The 18820-nt window shown below is 41.7% G+C and overlaps 1 protein-coding gene across 4 annotated transcripts; it reads left to right on the top strand.

The window, feature by feature from the left end:
- Positions 1-212: 212 nt before the first annotated feature.
- Positions 213-18740, top strand: LOC146565907 (clustered mitochondria protein homolog). 4 transcript variants are annotated; one of them, XM_085289343.1, is made up of 30 exons: positions 213-410; positions 654-730; positions 3967-5286; positions 6359-6519; positions 6608-6779; positions 7062-7202; positions 7286-7416; positions 7498-7652; positions 7835-7960; positions 8049-8238; positions 8319-8411; positions 8608-8826; positions 8955-9130; positions 9248-9559; positions 9659-9792; positions 10103-10204; positions 10321-10421; positions 10502-10654; positions 11059-11121; positions 11210-11457; positions 11623-11707; positions 13268-13421; positions 14474-14613; positions 14725-14805; positions 15230-15355; positions 16765-16886; positions 17042-17135; positions 17217-17351; positions 17435-17508; positions 17640-18740. In XM_085289343.1, the coding sequence occupies exons 3-30, from the start codon at positions 4011-4013 to the stop codon at positions 17734-17736; spliced, it is 5061 nt and encodes a 1686-aa protein (XP_085145469.1). In that variant the 5' UTR covers positions 213-410; positions 654-730; positions 3967-4010; the 3' UTR covers positions 17737-18740. The 4 variants fall into 4 exon arrangements, with proteins under 4 accessions (XP_085145469.1, XP_085145468.1, XP_085145466.1 ...); XM_085289342.1 differs by having other exon boundaries at positions 8049-8187; positions 11210-11707; XM_085289340.1 differs by having other exon boundaries at positions 11210-11707.
- Positions 18741-18820: the final 80 nt, after the last annotated feature.

Genomic DNA, 18820 nt, shown 5'->3' with positions numbered 1-18820 from the left:
ACACAATGTGAAAAGGCGCCAGCCCTCGTCCCAGTCCTCCTCCTCTTCCTCCTCCTTCTCCTGCTGATGCTATTTATATACATTGCACGTGCTCACACGTTCAAGATTGATAGAGAAAGCATGGGCCGATCTGAATACAGGAAGTTGCATCATGAGCGGCAGAAAGGTTGCCCTCTTCTGGACTTGGACGGGTACTGTGTGTTTGAGCAGAGGGCCTGCCACAGCTCCTCTCCTCCCCTTGAAGGGCAGACACACACATAGTTTGTGTAATGTGGTTTCGCTGTAAGGACTGGGGAGCCTCCTGCTCTGGAGGAAAGCCTGAGGAAACTTACGTTTCTGATTCCATGAGGAGCAGGAGAATCTGGAGAAGATGAAACAGATTGACAGACTCAGTCTTTCTACAAGGGATGGTAGGGTTGTAGATTTGCTACATTAATCTGTAATGAACTGATGTGATTTTCTCTGTTTTGAGACATGTGCGCTCATTTTCTGCTGTGCTTGTGTTCTCATGAGGTCAAAATAATGTGTGCTACATGTTACATATAAAATCATAACTCTGTCCATTTCAGATCTTCTGCTGTTTTACTTTGGCTCTTTTGAAGCTTTTTAGAGGATATTTTTCTCCTTCTCATCTGTTTTCTTCCTCATTCCAGGATTTTTACACATCCAACATCACTGCTGAGTTCGCCTGATCAGAATTTGTCTCTGAGGTTTTCCAGGCCCTTCCACTGTAAGGTGACACCTCTGCAGGAATACTTCATGATTGTCCTGTCATCAGCTGTCGTCTAAGGCTCTAAGCTGCTTGCATTTACACATGACACACACACGCACGCTTGTGGCAGTGTCAAAACTAGAACTCAGTTACGGCTTAGACGCTCACACCAGACTGAAAGTGCGTGCTTCTGATGTCTACTAACCTCAGCCAGAAGTGTGTTTTTTGTGTGTTTGCTTTGGGTAGCATAAGACAGCGTTATCAAATGTGCAGTCAGGAATTTGTATTGTGGGGGGAAACAGTTATCTGATCCAATCCTAAATTTGTAAGTTTGCTCCCTTGTAATGAAATCATCAGACTCTCGTTTTATGGTAGTTTCAATCTAATAGAGAGAGACAGAATATCAACCAAAAATCCAGAAGAAGGACATTATAAAAAAGTTATAAATTGTTTTAAATGTCATTGATCGAAATAGGTTTTTCATTCCCAAGCAAAACATGACTTTGTACTTTTGCTTGTTAGCAAGCACAGGCAAAAGACGTTTCTTGTAGATGGTCACTAGGTTTGCACACATCCTAGAAGGGAATTTGACCCACTCCTCTTTACAGAAACTGTGAAAATTTTCAGGCTGCCCCCCTCAGATTTTTTACAGGGTGAGGTCTAGAAGTCTGGAGATCAGCAATGCTACTCCATTACCTTGAAGTGTTTCTTCTTTAGCCCCTCCTTTGTTGCCATGGTGGCATGTTTTGGGTAGCTGTCATGGTGAAAGAGCCATCCTATGAGACACCTTCAGGGCTCTGGCTGAAAGAAGGAGGTTCTCATTAGGGGTTGGCGATATAAACGATATACGATAGAAACGATTTGGCCAACAATAGAGATTTGACTATACCGCTCTATCGCGATAGCACATGTTGATGATGTCATCAAGCTGCGCCTGGTTTGGTTGAAAGCATGGCAGTGGCTACAACCATTATCTGCAAATTATGCCGAGAGTCATAGCAAAGAGATGAAGCACTTTTGAAATATGGGGAAAGCCAAAAACTGTGCTTCCTCCACTTCCGTAACATTGATTTATTAATGTTGAATTCTCTCGCAGCTGCTCTATGTTGCAGTATATTAATAACTAACCTTGTGTTGTGGATGAATGATCTCAGTTGTTCTCCTGACTGAAGTTTGGCCCGTGTATAGCATCCTGCTATGCGATTGCATTAGTCCCTAACCACCAGAATCCCTCACGTTAACTTTTATCGAGTGGAAAAAAGTTGGCGTTCATCCTCCAGCTTCACTGTGCTAATGTTTTGCTAACATAGCTGTGTTGTTAGCAATCACGTAGCACAACATTATATACCAGGTAGTCCAACTTCAGTAACCCTGCAAACTCCACTGCTGTTTAGTTTTCTGTCTTCATTATTTTGGAAGTGGTAGGTGGAAACTAGCGAGCTAACTTCCTGTTAACTTCTAACTCTGTTAAATTTAATAACTTCTGTTTTCATGGATGCCTGGATGTTAAACTTAATTGTTACACCTGGTAAAGCAGCAACGCTGATGATTTTATTAAAGATTAAAGAATTTAGACCATTTTTAACTCTCAGTGTTCGTTTGACTTTAGGACCTGATGGGCTCAAAATGTGGTCATAAATATTTTGTACTTGGAAATCGGTTTTGTATGTCTAAAAATATTTGTGTGTGTGTGTAAAAAAGATTTGTATGTGTAAAAATAATTTGTGTGTGCATAAAAAAGATTTGTATGTGTAAAAAAAATTTGTGTGTGCGTAAAAAAGATTTGTATGTGTAAAAAAGACCTGCAGTTCAAAAAAGCGCCCCTCTGACAGCCAAACCCATTGTTCTCTGACTGGATTGTTACATTTGTGATTGACATGACATTGACCAATCAGATGAAAGGAAGAAAAATCGGGTCAAAATTCGTACTTGCAGGGTTTTGGTTTTTTTTGGCTAAGTCCATAGACAAATCTTTTTTACGCACGCACAAATTCTTTTTACACATACGAAACTGATTTACAAGTACAAAATATTTATGACCACATTTTGAGCCCATAATGGAGTTTTGGACCCAGATTACTCCGCGAAGCTCCTCACTACGGCAGTCGTAATGCTCTGACAATCCATCAAGCAGTGCGGCTTACCAAAGTTGTACTAAAACATTTTTTAACAGATTTCTGCAGCCAAAATCGGTTCGAGGTCAGTAAACACAACCAGAATGCATACATAAGGCACACTCTCGATTTCTGAGAAAATTAAGGGATTTTAAGTGTGCCTTATAGTGTGGAAAACACGTTATACAGAAGAAAAGAATATATCGCGATATATATCGTTACCGCACATGCTTCAAATTATATCGCGATATGAATTTTAGGCCATATCACCCAGCCCTAGTTCTCATCCAAGATTTTACAGTATATGACCCTGTCCGATAGTGCCTCAATGTGGTGGAGTCTTCCTGTACCCTTAGCTGAAAACAGCCCTAAAGCATGATGTTTCCACCTCTATGCTTGACTGTGGGTTTGGTGATCTTTGGGTGATACTCAGCATTTCTCATCCTTCAAACATGGTGGCTCAAGTTTAGTTTCATTTGGTCACAGCACTTCATTTACATGTTTTCTGTAAATGATAAAGAGGAGTGGGCAAACTAAAGATGGGTATTCTTCAACAGAGGGACCTTGCAGGTGCTGCAATGTTTCAATCAATTGCAGTGTAGTGTTACCACCAGTTTTCTTGGTGGCTGCCTTCAGATCATTAACATGCTCCTCCCATGAAGTTGTGGGCTAATCTGCCACCTTTCTTATGACCATCCCAACCCCATGAGGTAAGCTCTTGCATGGGGCTCTATGTTGAGGAACTGGTGAGAAACTGGTTTTGTGGACAGATGTGCTTTATACATAAAATGGGCTGAGATCCGCCAGAGATTAAATAATTCATTCCACCAATGTAAAGATAGAAAACATAGCACCAATAATGTCAGGTTTATCTAGAAAAGAAAACAATGTCTAATGTTTGTGTATGATTGCGTTGTTTTCTGGTGAAATGAGGAATAATTAGGACCATTCATTATCTCTAAATAAAGTTCCTACTTTGTCAAAACTGTAGGGTCTTGTTGCTTGGTATTTCCTAGTTTGACTTATTTGTTTCCTTTTTATTGTTGTAACTGAACAACACTGGCTCAAGTATGAAAGTATAAGTGGACTCTACTGGGGTTTGACACTAACATAGTTTTTTTTTTTTTTGGTCCTCTCTAGGTCACCTTCACAGTTTTTACTTCTTTTTAGCGCATAAAGGCACCATGGGAAACATCTTCCAGTGCTGCCAGACCCTCTCAAACTACTTTAAGTGTCAGGATACACCAGGCCTGGGTGAGGCAGAAAGATCTCCTCTGCTGTCCAGCGAAGAGAGTGAATGTGAGTCACTGAGTTTGCTGGACAACTCGGAGGACGACGTGTTAACCGTCTCAACAAACAGTATAACAAACCTGGCCCTCGAACCGGAGAACTTTCTGTTTCCTGACATCATCCTAAGCAGTAGCCTGGGAGGAGATGTGACTCTGGTGGAGCCAATGGTGTGTCTGCTCGTGTCTGAGGAGGATGAAGGAGGAGGCGAGGGGATGGGCGAGCAAAGAAGCGAAGAACAAGGAAGGAGTAATGAGATGCGAGGCAGAGGGTACTCTGAGGTTGAGACTCAGACTGAAATAGAGACCCAGATTGGTATGGGGGTGCAGACTCAGACTGAGTCGCAAACAGAAGTTCAAACACAAACAGAAACACTCGAGTTCGGTAATAAGAGGGTGGTGAGGGGAGGAAGTATGATCATTAATAGTGAGACTGGAAAAGAGATGCATGATTGGGATCAACATGAAGGTGTGGAACAGCTGCTTTTGGAGGCACAAACATCGGAGAAGAAAAGCAGTGACATTTGGTGTGACGTTGAAGTTTCTGCTGACTTGAAGCTGCCAGGAAAGGTAGGAAGGCAGACAGCCAAAGACAAACTCGAAGTGACGGCCACCTTAACAAAGCTAACTTTGCAGACAGAAAGAAACACTGACCCAATTGAAGAGGAACATACAGATTCTGCCCTGAGAGAGTCGACAACCTTACAGTGCAACAAAAAGCCAGACGAGCAAAAGACTGAATCCAAACACACCTCAGTGATGCAGGCTGACCACAAGGTCAGCGGCACAAATGAAAACATTGCTGCAGTGGAGTCAGAGAAGATGACAAAATGCAGCAATAATGACACAGAAAATGTGGAAAACTTTAACCCCACTGAGGGTTGTGTGAACCTGAAACAACAGAGCAATCAGGACAATGGACAGATGGAAGAGTTAGAGCAGACTGCAAATGAAAAGCAACATAATAATATCCACATAAAAACAAACAATTCTGTGGTTCAGACAGCAGGTCATATTCAAAGTCAGGACAAGTCACATCTGCCAAAGAAGTTAGAGGAAGCCATCAAGACTGATGAGCGACAGGCAGAAGGAGAAGAAGAAGGAGAGACTAAGATTGATCGAATGACCCTTTTTTTAGTTGACAGACTGTTTCTGGGAGCAACACATGACCAAAGTGAGTGGATTTTTTTTTTTGTAGTCAGTATTACAGCTGGTTAAGCTAAGACTGTGTTTAAGAACTCATTTATTTAGTCTGAAATCTATCACAGTGAAAAACTCTGGATGATAACACCATATCTTCATTCACCTTCCTTTTCATTTTTTAGATCTTTTTCACTTCCTCGGACAAGGAGGGCATATTTTTGGTATTTTTGGTCGTGTCATTGTTTCTGTCTGTAAAAACAATAACTTAAAAAGTTTTGAAAGATTTCTGGTCAAATTTCATAGGGGTGTAGATCCTGCTCTTCAAGGACTTCAAGGTCAATTCACTAGCTGGGCCTACGTCCTCATTTTAGGTTTGACAGCGTTTTAGTAGGTAAAGGTGAATACTTGGACATGAATTGAGCTGCGGTTTGGGGAAGGCCTCGAAGGGGACTGGGTTTGGCGGATCCCCATGTACTAATAGGAGTGAATAAGTTAAAGAATTGAGAACAAGGAGGGAGGGAGGGTGGGGCACATAAACGAGAATGAACAGCTTGCAGAACTGGGGGAACCTATATAGATGACAACCAGCAGGAGCGTGTTTGGAGGCGTGGTCCTGCTCCTGAAATTCTGAGATATAATCTCCAAAAATTGACAAAAAGCTTTATAATTTAAAAACATTGATTCTCATAAGTGTAGTGTTTGTTGGAATGTGGAAAAGCCGAAATACACTGTAATATAAAATTATATAATAAGCTCAAGTTGTTCATGTCCAGTTATTCGCAAATCAGCATCTATTATCCATTACCCGCTCCAACATAATGTTGGGTAATCAGAGTAAACATCTGCCATGCTACCCTTATCTGATTTTTACTCCACTACAAACTTCTTAAAGTATGTATGCAATCCTCTGCACTTAGTAAATACTGCCCAGAGAGTGAGCAGGATGCTCTCGGGGTGCTTCCTGTATGATCAACTTTCCTTGTTTTTATTTTCATTTTGAATTTGTATTTTCCACCTGATTAACTCACATTAAAGTGTTTGTTTGTTTTTCAGCCAGTTTCATCTCAATGGTCTATTTTTGTCTTTTCTCTTCTGTTTAACAGCACATCCAAATCCAGCTACAGCACCCTCTGAAGATGATCTCCCAGAGCAGTCTGATGATGATAAAAGGAAAAAACTCAGTATCCAAGACATAGTTGATCTCCAAGAAACAAGTTTTACTGTCAGAATCCAGCCTCCGGGAACAGAAAGTTTTGAGCTACAGGTTCTGTTGTTAGTCCCTGTTTTCTCAAAGATTCACTTCACTGTGTCTTCATTTCACTTCAGCTCTCATGTTTCTCCTCCACCATCAGGTGACCGGCCAGATGTTGGTTGTAGAGCTCCACCAGGTGCTTATGGATCATGAGATCACCTGCCATCGCACGTGCTTCTCCCTCCAGCTGGGTGGTGTCACGCTCGACAGCCTTAATGAGCTGCACTCTGTCCCGGGCATCCGTGACGGAGCGGTGATCAAGGTGGTGGAGGGTAACTGCCTCTTCCTGTTCTTACTGCATTAGTTTTGTCTTCATGTGATGATTCACCATTTGAGTCATTTCTCAAAATAGTATTAGAGTGAAAGAAAAACATGAGTACAAAACATCCATACCTTCTTATACTGATGTTAAATTATTTAGCATTACTATTTCTGCATTTCCACTTGATAATCTTATTTCATGAGCATCTTCATATGGAAAATTCTTCCATTTAATCCCGCACTCGTGCAAGATAGATTTGAATCCTTTGTGAGCGTTGTTGCTCCTGTTGCAGAATCTTACTCGGTGCGTGATGCTCGTCTTCATCTCAGACATGTACGTGATCTTCTGAGGAGCCTCGACCCCACCGATGCGTACAACGGCGTGAACGGCAGCTCACTGTCTTACCTCACCTTCTACACCACAGGAAACAATGGTAACGCCCCTCTGTCATACATTAGGATCAGCTTCCCTATAAGAAAGCGCTCAACCCTTTCACCTTTACGTTCAACCCTGCAGATGGTCAGAGCGTGGGGAAGAGGCGAGCTTCTGAAAGGGAGTCTGTTGACTGCAGCCCTCCAGAATACGTCCTCCCCGGCTCTAAGGAGCGACCGCTGTGTCCACTTCAACCAGTCAGAGAGGACTGGAAGGTGAGCTGTCAGTTTTTCTACATGCAGTTAAGGCTGGGTAAATGTGCATTTAGTCGTGGTTAAACAACAGTGAAATGACAGCCTTTGCAGTGCCTGCGGGTCTTGACCCTCAGCAGTTGGAACCCACCTCCAGGAAACAGGAAGATGCACGGTGACTTAATATACCTGAATGTCCTGACTATGGAGGATAGAGAACTCAATATTACATCCTCTACACGGGGTTTCTTCCTCAATCAGTGAGTTTTACATGCTATAAAAAGGTTTTATCCATCCTGGCAAGATATTTTGTTCAGATGTTTCCAGTAGGTTTAATAGTTATAATTATAATTAAACATTGGTGTTTCCCCTTGAGTACTGTAGTTACTCAAGGGTATAAACTTGCCTTGACTTGGCGTGTGCTCTTCTCTGACTTCTTCAGGTCAACTGCCTTCAACTTTAACCCCAAACCTGCAGTTCCTAAAACCCTTTGCCATTCTCTAGTGGAGCTGCTGAGTCAAGTCAGCCCTGCTTTCAGGAAAAACTTCACCGCCCTGCAGAAGAAGAGGTGAGCCAACTGTTTGGAATCGATTTAGAACTTGTTTTAGCATGAAGCTTGACAGTAAAAATATTTTCCATCCTCTGCTGTGAGCCAGAGTTCAGCAGCACCCTTATGAGCGCATTGCAGCACCATTCCAGGTGTTCACCTGGACTGCGCCACACGAGGACCACACTCTTGACTGCGTGAGAGCGGAGGAGACGCACGCCAGCTACATGGGCCAGGATGAGCATACGGTAGTGGACGCAAGATCGAGGAGGCAACCTAAATGTGGAAATGCAGGACATGTAAAAATATAGGTTTGATTTTACATTTCAACTGATGGCGATGATGATGCTGATATTTAGGTTGTGTGTCATGATCTCAGAGTCGGGACTGGAACGAGGAGCTTCAGGGATGCAGGGAGCTCCCCGGGAGCTCCCTGCAGGAACGACTGCACAGAGAGAGGAGCATTTTCAAGGTGCGGATTCCCAACATCATCTTTCCAAGTCTGTCCTTCATTACTAATGATGCAAACCTGTGATAATCAATTATCAGAAGCCATGACCTCTTATAACAGTCCTCTTATGTTTCCTCTATTCTTCTTCCTCCTCTGGGACCAAATTGTTTTATTGAAACATAAACTCATTAACCAGTATTTGAATCCCTCCTCGCAGACCAACAGTGACTTTGTGGCCGCTGCGACACGAGGTGCTACGGCTGTCATTGACGGCAACATCATGCCGATAAACCCAGGGGAGTCGCCTCATTTGCAAATGTTCATGTGGAACAACCTCTTCTTCAGCCAGGGGTTTGATGTGTCTGAGCACTACCGACCACTAGGGGGAAACACTGCTGCTCACGCTGCTGCCATCTGTGACCTAAGAGGAGCTCAGGTGAGAGATCCTGATGGTATGACTGGGGAGGTGTTTGGGAGGAAATTATCATTTCAGATATCTTTAAGGGTGTAGTTATAAGGATATTAATGGTCAAACTGGTCAAAAAATAATCTGCACGGCTGCAGGCATATGCATCAGTGGACATAGAGGGGCTACACACAATCGGCACAGTTGTGGTGGATTATCGTGGTGTCCGAGTTATTGCACAGACGATCATTCCTGGGATACTTGAGAAAAATCAGGAGGAGAGTATAGTGTACGGCTCCAATGACAACGGCAAGACAGTGTTTACTCATCCGAGGTAACATTCCTACATACTCAGTGAAATCTTATATTGTAGCTCTTGATCGAAAAGCCGGACGTGCCCTTTTATTTTGTCACTATTACTGCAGCTGAGCAGGAGTGTGTTTTATGGCAGGTTTCTGGAGCTGCTGGATAAAACCAGTAAGCAGCTGAGAATCCAGCGTCACCAGGTTTTAGACCACAACAACAGACCGGTGGAGCTTTGCTCTGGCATCGAGACCATAGGCATCCTGGGTAATGATGGACGACCTTACATCTTGGACCTCCTGCGAACCTTCCCCCCAGATCTTAACTTCCAGTTCTCAGAGACAGAGGAGAGGAGGGAGGAGGTGCCGAAGGAGTGCCAGAGCTTTGGTTACCCATGTCTCCATTGTCACAGTCTGGCCAGCCTGAGACCTGAGCTGATTGAGGCCTTCATTCAGCACAGGTGAGGGAGACTTTCAGAACTGAACTACTAGACAAGCAGCATGAGCCAATGTTAGAAAATGAGCTTTCTCATCTTCTTATCTTTTATTTTATGATGTAGGTATGAGCTTTTCATGAAGATGGTGTCGCATGAGCTGAGCCAGCTGACTGAACAGGATGAAGCCACAGAGTGGAGTGAGAAGCCCATCTGTGATTCAGATACTGGGGAGAGACCTGCAGCCAGTGCTGACATGGGTGAATAAGACCTTATACAGTGAATAAAGTGAATATGACATATGTACAGAGGTGTCATGCTGAGAAAGAGCATTGCAGATGTGATGTTTGATTTTAAACTGTTGATGGAGAAATCTACAGAAGGTCAGAAGAAGCTGGAACACATGCAATAATCTGCACACACTAAAGAATTTTTATCATAGGCCTGAATCACAGATGATAGAGCCACAAAATGAAAATGCAAATATCAAATGTTAACAGATGTGTGAGGGCAAAGAAAGCGGATTATCTTCATGTTGGCTAACAATACTTTCATATTTGATTTTTGTAGAAATAAGTAAAAGAAATGCGATCCTGAAAGCTTGTAGAGCCGTCGGCTCAGTGAGTGACTCCTGCTTTGACATCCGCTTCAATCCTGATGTTTGCTCTCCAGGTACTGAACACCCTCGTGCTCACATACAAATACTCAGAGTAATATATACATATATATATATATGTATGTATGTATATGTTGTCAGATTAAAGATGAACTGTGTGTCTTTCCTGCAGGTGCTCGATTCCCTGCTGAGTGTTTAGAGGAGGTTCAGAGGCAAAGGTGCCTGCTGTGGGAGGCAGCTGCTTTTCTCCTGTCACATCAGATCCCAGCAATGGTCAGTTGTGTGTGGAGTGATAATGTTTAAGTGTATCGCATAAAGTGTAAGATGATGTGTGTGTGTCATTTCTGTTATAGTTGATGGACTGTCTTGACCACACAGCAGTGCCAATGGATGGCGGAAGTCTGACCTCAGCGCTTCATCAGCGGGGTGTGAACGTGCGATATCTGGGCACCATACTGAGGGAGCTCGGCAGGGTGGAGGAGAGAAGACGACTCGGCCATATACAGGCACATAATACAGCTATTAATAACCATACCACATAAATGCTATTATTCAGCATATATGAATAAGGCGGGTCTGTTAGGCTGGTGCAGCGTGCATTTTTTTCCACTGAATATACCGCATTGTATAAGAAACCTGTTCCTAATCATTATTGTTGTTATTATTATAAGCTTTGTTTATTTTGCAAGAAAATAGAAAAGCGGTTGTCATATCAAGAAATCAAGAAACATCTCTGAAATCAAAAGTTTAAACCTTCATCAAGCCTTTAAATGTTTGTTCATATAGTGTGAAGCAGCAAGAGCTGGCTTCTCAATATTAGCCTTCACACGTAGATTGTGAAGACTGAGCTAGTCCTGCAGTTTGATCTCATGAACTTTTTCTCGAAGTCTTCTCTCCTCTTCCCTTACAGAGAATTTGCGTCAGTGAAATCATCCTCAGAAGTGCCAAACACATCTTCAGGACCTACCTGCAGGTGCTCAGATTAAGAAAACACATGTACTAATCACTACGCAACCTATCATTGTTTTTGATTTATCAGCAATTACCTTATTTTCTCCCAGGATGTGGAACCTGCAGCTTTCTCTGCAGCTGTCAGTCACTTCCTAAACTGCCTCCTGACCTCCTCCTCCTGCTTCCCCGACTCCTTCTCAGACGAGCTGCTCTCCCGTCGCAGGAGCCGCCGACGCCGGAGTCACGGGAGTCGAGTCACATTGTTGAGTGACAGCGTGTGGGCTAGGCTGACGTCCGGCGAGCTGTGGGGCAGGATCAGGGCTGAGGCTCGAGATTATTATCACTACACATTTGACAGGTGTTTGCGTGCGTGCGTGCGTGTGTGTGTGTGTGTGTGTGTGTGTGTGTGTGTGTGTGTGTGTGTGTGTGTGTGTGTGTGTGTGTGTGTGTGTGTGTGTGTGTGCCTATGTGTTCCTGGATATGTGCAGCAAGACTTTCACACTGTCATCCTCTCTGTGTTCAGTGAAAGTATAGATGAAGTAATAGAAAAGCACAACCTTCAGAGGATCTCCCTGCTGAGAGAGATTGCCATCAAGACAGGCATCCAGGTCAGACATCTCTTCATAATACAGCAACCTATGAACTTAAATTAAGTCTCCATCCCATAAGTCTCCATACTGCCAATGCTACGTGAAATCACAACATCTGTATCATAGAATACTCAACACACTGCTTTATTTGGTCAAGACATAACAGACGGGACAAAAATATGGAGAAAAAATACATAAAAATGCTGATCACTGACCATGAGTCAACATTTCTACCCCTTTGCAGAAGCTGACGTGAGGTAATCTAGTTTATTTTTTTTGCCACACTTCTGTTCTTTCAAGGTCAAAAAAGATAAGATCTGGATTCAATGTTATCCTACATTTATCCAAGAATTTTTTTTTTAAATTAGAGAATACATTTTTTAATATCCAAAACATTTAAATTTCAATAACAATTAAATGACAAATACATTTAGATTGTATTAATAGCAATAAGTCGACAGATGATTCTCAGCCAACAAGGCTGATCAACAAGATGATCAGCCTTAGAAAAAAAGAGATAACATACTACCAAAGATTTCAATTCAAATAATCCTCAGCTTTCAGCGTTACCTTAATTTTTTGTGGCATAGATTCAACAAGGTGTTGAAAACACTGCTCAGAGATTTTAATTTTGGGTGCACTGTGGACATGGTCAGCAACAGTACTCAGGTAACCTGTGGTATTTAAATGATACTTAGTCGGTAGTAATGAGCCCAGAAAAATATCCCCAACAGCATTTCACCACCATCAGCCTGGTGTTAAAAGGCTAGATGGAGCCATGCTTTCATGTCGTTTACTTTAAATTCTGACCCTACCATCCAAATGTTGCAACGGAAAACGAGATTCATGAAATCAGGCAACATGTTTGAATTATAGCATCCATATCCTGTTCTTTCCTGTTCCTATTAGCCTGAAGCAGTCTTGATATTCTCCTCCGACCTCTGTCATCAGCAAAGCATTTTCACCTACTGAACTGCCGCTTACTGGATATTTTCTCTTTCTCGGACCAAGATCTGTAAACTCTAGAGTTGGTAGGAAAATCCCAGCAGATCAGCACTTTCTGAAATTAACTATGTCATGTTAAAGGTCACTAAAATAACATTTTGCCCCCATTATGATGATCTTGCCCATGTCACAGGTTGCTGCCATGTGACTGGCTGATTAGATATTTGTCTTAACGAGCAGCTGAACAGGCATACCTAATGAAGTGGCCAGTGAATGTATTAATGAACAGTGTGGCAGTCTAGGATCTAAAGTTAAGTGACTTAAGAGGCATATAGAGCTGTTTTTGCACTTATTACATTTATTTAACATTTGTTAAATAGTTTTAATCATGACATTCATGGGTGAAAAGTGAATGTTTTTTTACTTTAGTTTTTCTCTTAAATCCATAATTCTATTTCTTGTGGTTTTACACAAGAAATAGAATATTGACATCAAGCTTCAGAGTTTTTGATGGCTGAAGTTCACAATTTACTGTGCTTAGAGCAGAAAATCAGACCAAAAACCACAAAGTTATTAAATCCAACTTTTAAAGTGCATCTGCTTTCCTCCTCCATTCCCTTTCTCTGTGTTCAGGTGCAGCTGAGGGAATATGTGTTTGAGTCTCGACACAGGCCGGCATTTGGTGAGGAGGACATCGTCAATATGTTTCCCGTGGTCCGGCATCTCAAGCCTACGTCATCGGATGCCACGCAGCTTGTTCAGCAAGCCCAGCTGGCAGTGCAGCAGGGTGAGACATAAGCACAAATATAGACGTAAACAGCATAATATACAGTGTATGTGTTCTTCTTCTTTTTCTTACAGTAAAATTAAATGTGGCCCTCAATGTAAAAGGAGTTTGAGATCCCTACATTTTAACATCCTGCAGCAGCAGGAGCTGCTTCCCTCCAAACATCAACACAAACTCTAAATGTCACTAACTAAAAATATCACACATCTGATAGGGGCAAATGTGTGGCGTGGGAAGAAGCGTTAACAGTATGCTTACACAATCAACAGGAGGTTTTAACGCGCTATTTGTTATTTGTTTGCATTTGCATTGCAAGAAAGAAAAATCACTGTTTTAAAAGTAACTTCCTAATGTGCTCTGTGTGTGAGGAAGTTCTCACATGCAAATTGAAAGAGTATAGTTCTTTGTTCCTGTTCATAGTGGCGACACTGACTCTATTTTAATGCCAGTGATACAAGATCCACACTTCTCATTCTGTAATAAAATACATTCTTAATCTAATATGGAGCTTCAGCAGCCAGTCAGTCACAAAAACCAAGCAAATGTCTTTTAATGTTGCACTCACCATAAGTTACCATGGTGATATAGCCAGGTAAAGAGACAGCCACTTTCATACGCCAACTTTAAGCTCTACATGGCTTGCTGAGCCCATCTGGCTTTATAGTGAAGGCCACAGAGCAAGGTAGGTGGATGCTGGACCTCATCACCTATATTGAAATCATCTCAAGAAGGCTTTCCAGCTTATATAAGAAGAGTAAGCAATCAATAACCTGTACAGTCATCCACACATGTAGACATGTGTGGATGATTTTATGACACACTTAAATATGTGCTTTTATACCAAGCATGTGCACATATTAAACATGACCGCATTTATGCTATATGTGCTGTATTGTGCCGCTCAGTTCCTTGTATTTAACACGATCTATGATGCACATTGTCAATACAGATCCTGATAATGGATCTGCTCGAAGGCCAGTCCTCATATGAGGAGCAGATATTCATTTCTGTTTATTTGCTGTGCATTAATAGTATTTTGTGTTTGATTTTAGGGCTCCTCAAGGAATGCTACGACTTGATTAGTCAGGCCCTGACTCTATTCAGCAGTGTGTGTGGGGTCCTGCATGAGGACGTGTGCATGTGCCTGCGCCTCCTCGGACGGCTCAGCTACATCTTGGGAGAAAACGCAGATGTAAATATTCATTATGTTAATTTATACAATGAACCAGTACTTAACTTTCTGAATCAAGCAGACCATAGTTATGTACAGCAATGTTTCCTGTAACGTGTCCATGCATTGCAGGCCCTCAGCCACCAGGAAAAGGCCGTAATGAGTTCTGAGAGACTGCATGGTATAGACCATCCACAGACCATACAAGATTATGTGAGTTTCGTCACTTTTTCATTAATTTACAGACAGTCTTGTTATGTTATTTGTGTTGTCTTCCACCCTAACGATCTCCAGTCCACACATCTTATTAAAATATATATATAGTGATATTTTTCAGTGGCACAATCCCTATTTACAGATCTGCAGTTAAAGAAAAAAAAAAGGATAGTTTCATTAACATCAGCATCATTTTTTTTTCAAGTCTTGACCCTGTGATGTGGATAAAGACACTTATCATGTTTTTTAAAATCCATCTATAGAACCCAAGTTTGCTCATATTGGCCTCACAGTTTTGCAGCTGTTACCGACTGGATCTAGGGATTATTTTTTTCATGTAGAAATTAAAACAAAAACTAGCCAAACGCTTAACTGTATTTATTAAAATATGTCTTTGATATATTATCATTTTATGCTTCAGACCTTTTTGACCCTCTACTGCTTTGCTGGAGGCCACCACTTGACCTCTCTACAGCTGCTGTATCGTGCTCGGTACCTCACCCTGCTTGTTGGTGGAGATGATCATCCACAAGTAGCATTACTGGATGTAAGTGAGATCCCACCTGATTTATTTATTTATTGAGCAGGTGACCACATACTTTAAAAGCAAAAAGGCCCAAAAAAAATAATCTTTTAAAAAAAAGTATATTAGCGTGTTTGGTTTGGCAAAGATTTTATGGTGGGTATCTTTCCTGATACCGCTCTCCCCATGTATCCGGGCTTGTGACCGCCACTAGGAGCACACAGGCTTGTGTCCCACCTGTGGTTAGGTTAAGAAGAGAGGTGATGACCAAGAAAGAACACTACAGATGTGACGTTTGTTTTGTGAGTGTTGATGGAGAAGTATAGAGAAGGCCAGAATTAGCTTGACTGTGTCTGTGGCTCTAGAGAAAGCATATTATAGGGTGACAAGAGAGGAAGTGTGGTACTGCATGAGGAAGTCAAAAGTCACAGAGAAGTATGCGAGGGATGGGAAATCAAGACAGTGGTGAGGTGTACAGTAGAAGTGACACATGGGTTCAAAGTGGAGGCTACGTCGGGGATCGGCTCTGAGCTCCTTCTTGTTGACAGTAGTGATGGACAGACTGACAGATGACATCAGGCGGGAGTCTCAATGGACTATAATGCTCGCAGATGATATTGTAGATGATCTGTAGTGAGATTAGAAAGCAGGTGGAGGAAAGCCTGGAGAGGTGGAGGTATTTACTGAAGAGACGAATGATGAAAGTTAATAGAAGCAAGACAGAATACATGTGTGTGAATGAGGGGAGGCAAAAAGAAAGGTTAAGACAGTGAAGGTAGATAAGTTTAAATACCTGAGGTCAACTTTTCAAAGGTGGGGCCAATACAGACTGAAGGGGAAGGTTTACAAAATGGTAGTGAGACCTGCTATGATGTACGGTATAGAGACAGCAAAAAGACGAGGTGGAGCTGGAGGTGGCAGAGATAAGGATGCTCAGGTTTCATTGGACGTATATTATATATGAGTACATCAGAGAGACAGCTGCGGTTGAGCTGCTTTTCTAATGTAAAAAAAAAAAAACCTCTTACCATCAAGCTTTTTTTATTTGGACATTCAAAACAGTTGAGGAAAATAAGAACTCCGAAAAGCAGAAAACCTGTTGGTGTGTCAGTGTTCCCAGGCCAGCCAAGAGATGTAAACCCCAGGTCTACCTCAGGGCCTCCTTTCAGTAGGACATGCTTGCCCAGGAGGCATCCTAATCAGATACCCGAACCACCTCAACTGACTCCTTTTGATATTTTAATGAGTGAAATATAAAGTAAAAGTCTGAGAATATGTAACACATTATATAAGAATCACAATATTATGTGACACAGTGGTAGTCTATGTGATATTGCACTGGTTAAAAGGTCAAAGTGGGTCATATCCATGAAATACTCAAGAGTAAGAGCTCATTTGTGCGTTTGTGTCCCTGTTTTGCTCCTCTGTGTTAGAGCATGCTAGGTCTGGTACTTCATGGACTGATGGAGTATGAGCTGTCCCTGAAGTTCCTGCAGAATGCCTTAACTTTAACCTCAAAATACCACGGTGTCACATCCCTGAAACACGCAAACAGGTACGTGACACACTTTGTCCTCACGCTCCTTCTTCTTGCATAAAAAACATAGATTCAGTTACAGAAAGTTTGAAAGACAACTGCTGTGATCTTCCTGTTCACATTTGAATTTTCTGTGCAAAAAAATAGCCTTTCCATGTCTTTCTTCTGCACAGTCATCACCTGCTGGCCACTGTGTATGAGAGTAAAGGAGAGTTTCGATCAGCTCTGCACCACGAGAAAGAAGCTTATTCAATATATAAGAGCCAGGTGTGTTTTAGAATAAAGTGTTTTCTGGTGTTATGTCCATGCATTCTGCTCTGGATTTTAACTGTTGCTGAACATGTGTAGGTTGGTGAGAACCATAACAGCACTACGGAAAGCTCGGAATACCTGAAGAGCCTCACTCAGCAGGCTGTGATCCTTCAGAAAGCCATCAACCAAATATACAGCAACACACCTGGTGCCTGTATTCCACCACCAAAGGTTTGCACAGTTTGGATGTTATGTGAACATACACAGATATGCAGTGCATGCATTTCTGGTTGTGACTGTCTGTTTTTCTCTAGTTTTCCACACCGAACCTTCCCACAATACTCCAGCAGCTCAACCTGACATGTGGAATCATTCTCATCCCCCTCAGGTGATTACTGAAACAGACACAGGATCAAAAGTAGCCACTAATGTCCCAGTTTAACACTCCCTGATTAAAACTGTTCATGTAAATGTGCTTTTCCCTCTCACTTTATATATGTTTTGCCTTTTCCTTTCTAGTGGAAAAGAAATTGACGAGCTCCGGGCTGAGTTTAAAGGAAAAGTAAAAGTGAAAACGGAAGAGCTTGAAAATCAATTGTTAAGTTCTGTGGAGTAGAAACAACAATACTGACTTATGAACTAAAAACACAACCACAATGGGACACCTGCATGATCTGTGAAAGTGACTGTGGACAATGAGCAGCAATGGCGGATGAAAGCGAGGCAAAACAATGCCGTTATTAAACAGGTCACCCAGGTGCACCTGTCTCCTGTTAAAAGAGGACTTTGCTCTGCTGTTGTCAGTAGACATAGATTATCAGTGCCATAATAAAGCTCTTGCCGAACTGTACGGCACTGTACGTGATGGCAAACACGTTTAACTCACTTCCTTTTTGTCGTGAAAGTAGATAAATAAAAGCAAGAATTGTGCTGCTAGATGAATGGAAAAGCACAGTAAGCTTTACACTGTGTATACAGAGAAAAAAATATATAGCCACAGTGTTTAATATCTCAGATTGTGAAATGGCATGTCGTCTTCTTGCACTACCCTGAGTGTCCACTGGGTTTCACACTTGTGCCATGAGCATTTCTCAGAACAAAGTAGAGTAGATAGGTTCCCATTATGCAGAAGAAATAGATTTTTTTTAAGTAACTATTTTATAGGCTTATATTAAGTGTGTGTTTTGTATTGTGCGATAGGCCACAGACCTGAAAGTCCAACATTTATGTTACTTGTGTGAATCAAGTAACATTCGAGTGAGAATAGGTAGGCTGTGGGCACTTTAATTAATACATTTTATTGTGTGAGACTGATTTAGATGTGTACCACAATTTAGTTGTTATTAATATCATCTTATTTTTTTATTCTTCTATTATATAATAACAGAAAGCTTAAAAATGAGAGGATTAGGCTTTGAGATTGCATTTCTACTTCATAAAAACAGCGACAGTTTTATATATTTTATATATTATTCCATCTGAAAACTATCCGAGTATTTCTGATATAGCTTCCTGTGAGTTGTTTAGTATAAATCAACATCTGTAGAGCCGAAGCATGGCGGTGTAATTTCATCTATTCAAATCAAAACATGGATGCAGCTGACAATAAAAATGACTTATAACGCCATGGTGACTATGTTTTTTTTTTCATTTAATTTAGAAAAAAAAATTAAAGCGTGATATTTAGAGCGTGATATCTG

The sequence above is a fragment of the Mchenga conophoros genome, linkage group LG10, assembly GCF_057382185.1.
Source record: "Mchenga conophoros isolate Kocher_MC1m ecotype Shallow Benthic linkage group LG10, M_conophoros_male_GT1.1, whole genome shotgun sequence".
NCBI lineage: Eukaryota > Metazoa > Chordata > Actinopteri > Cichliformes > Cichlidae > Mchenga > Mchenga conophoros.
This window is presented reverse-complemented; position numbering and strand designations above follow the sequence as displayed.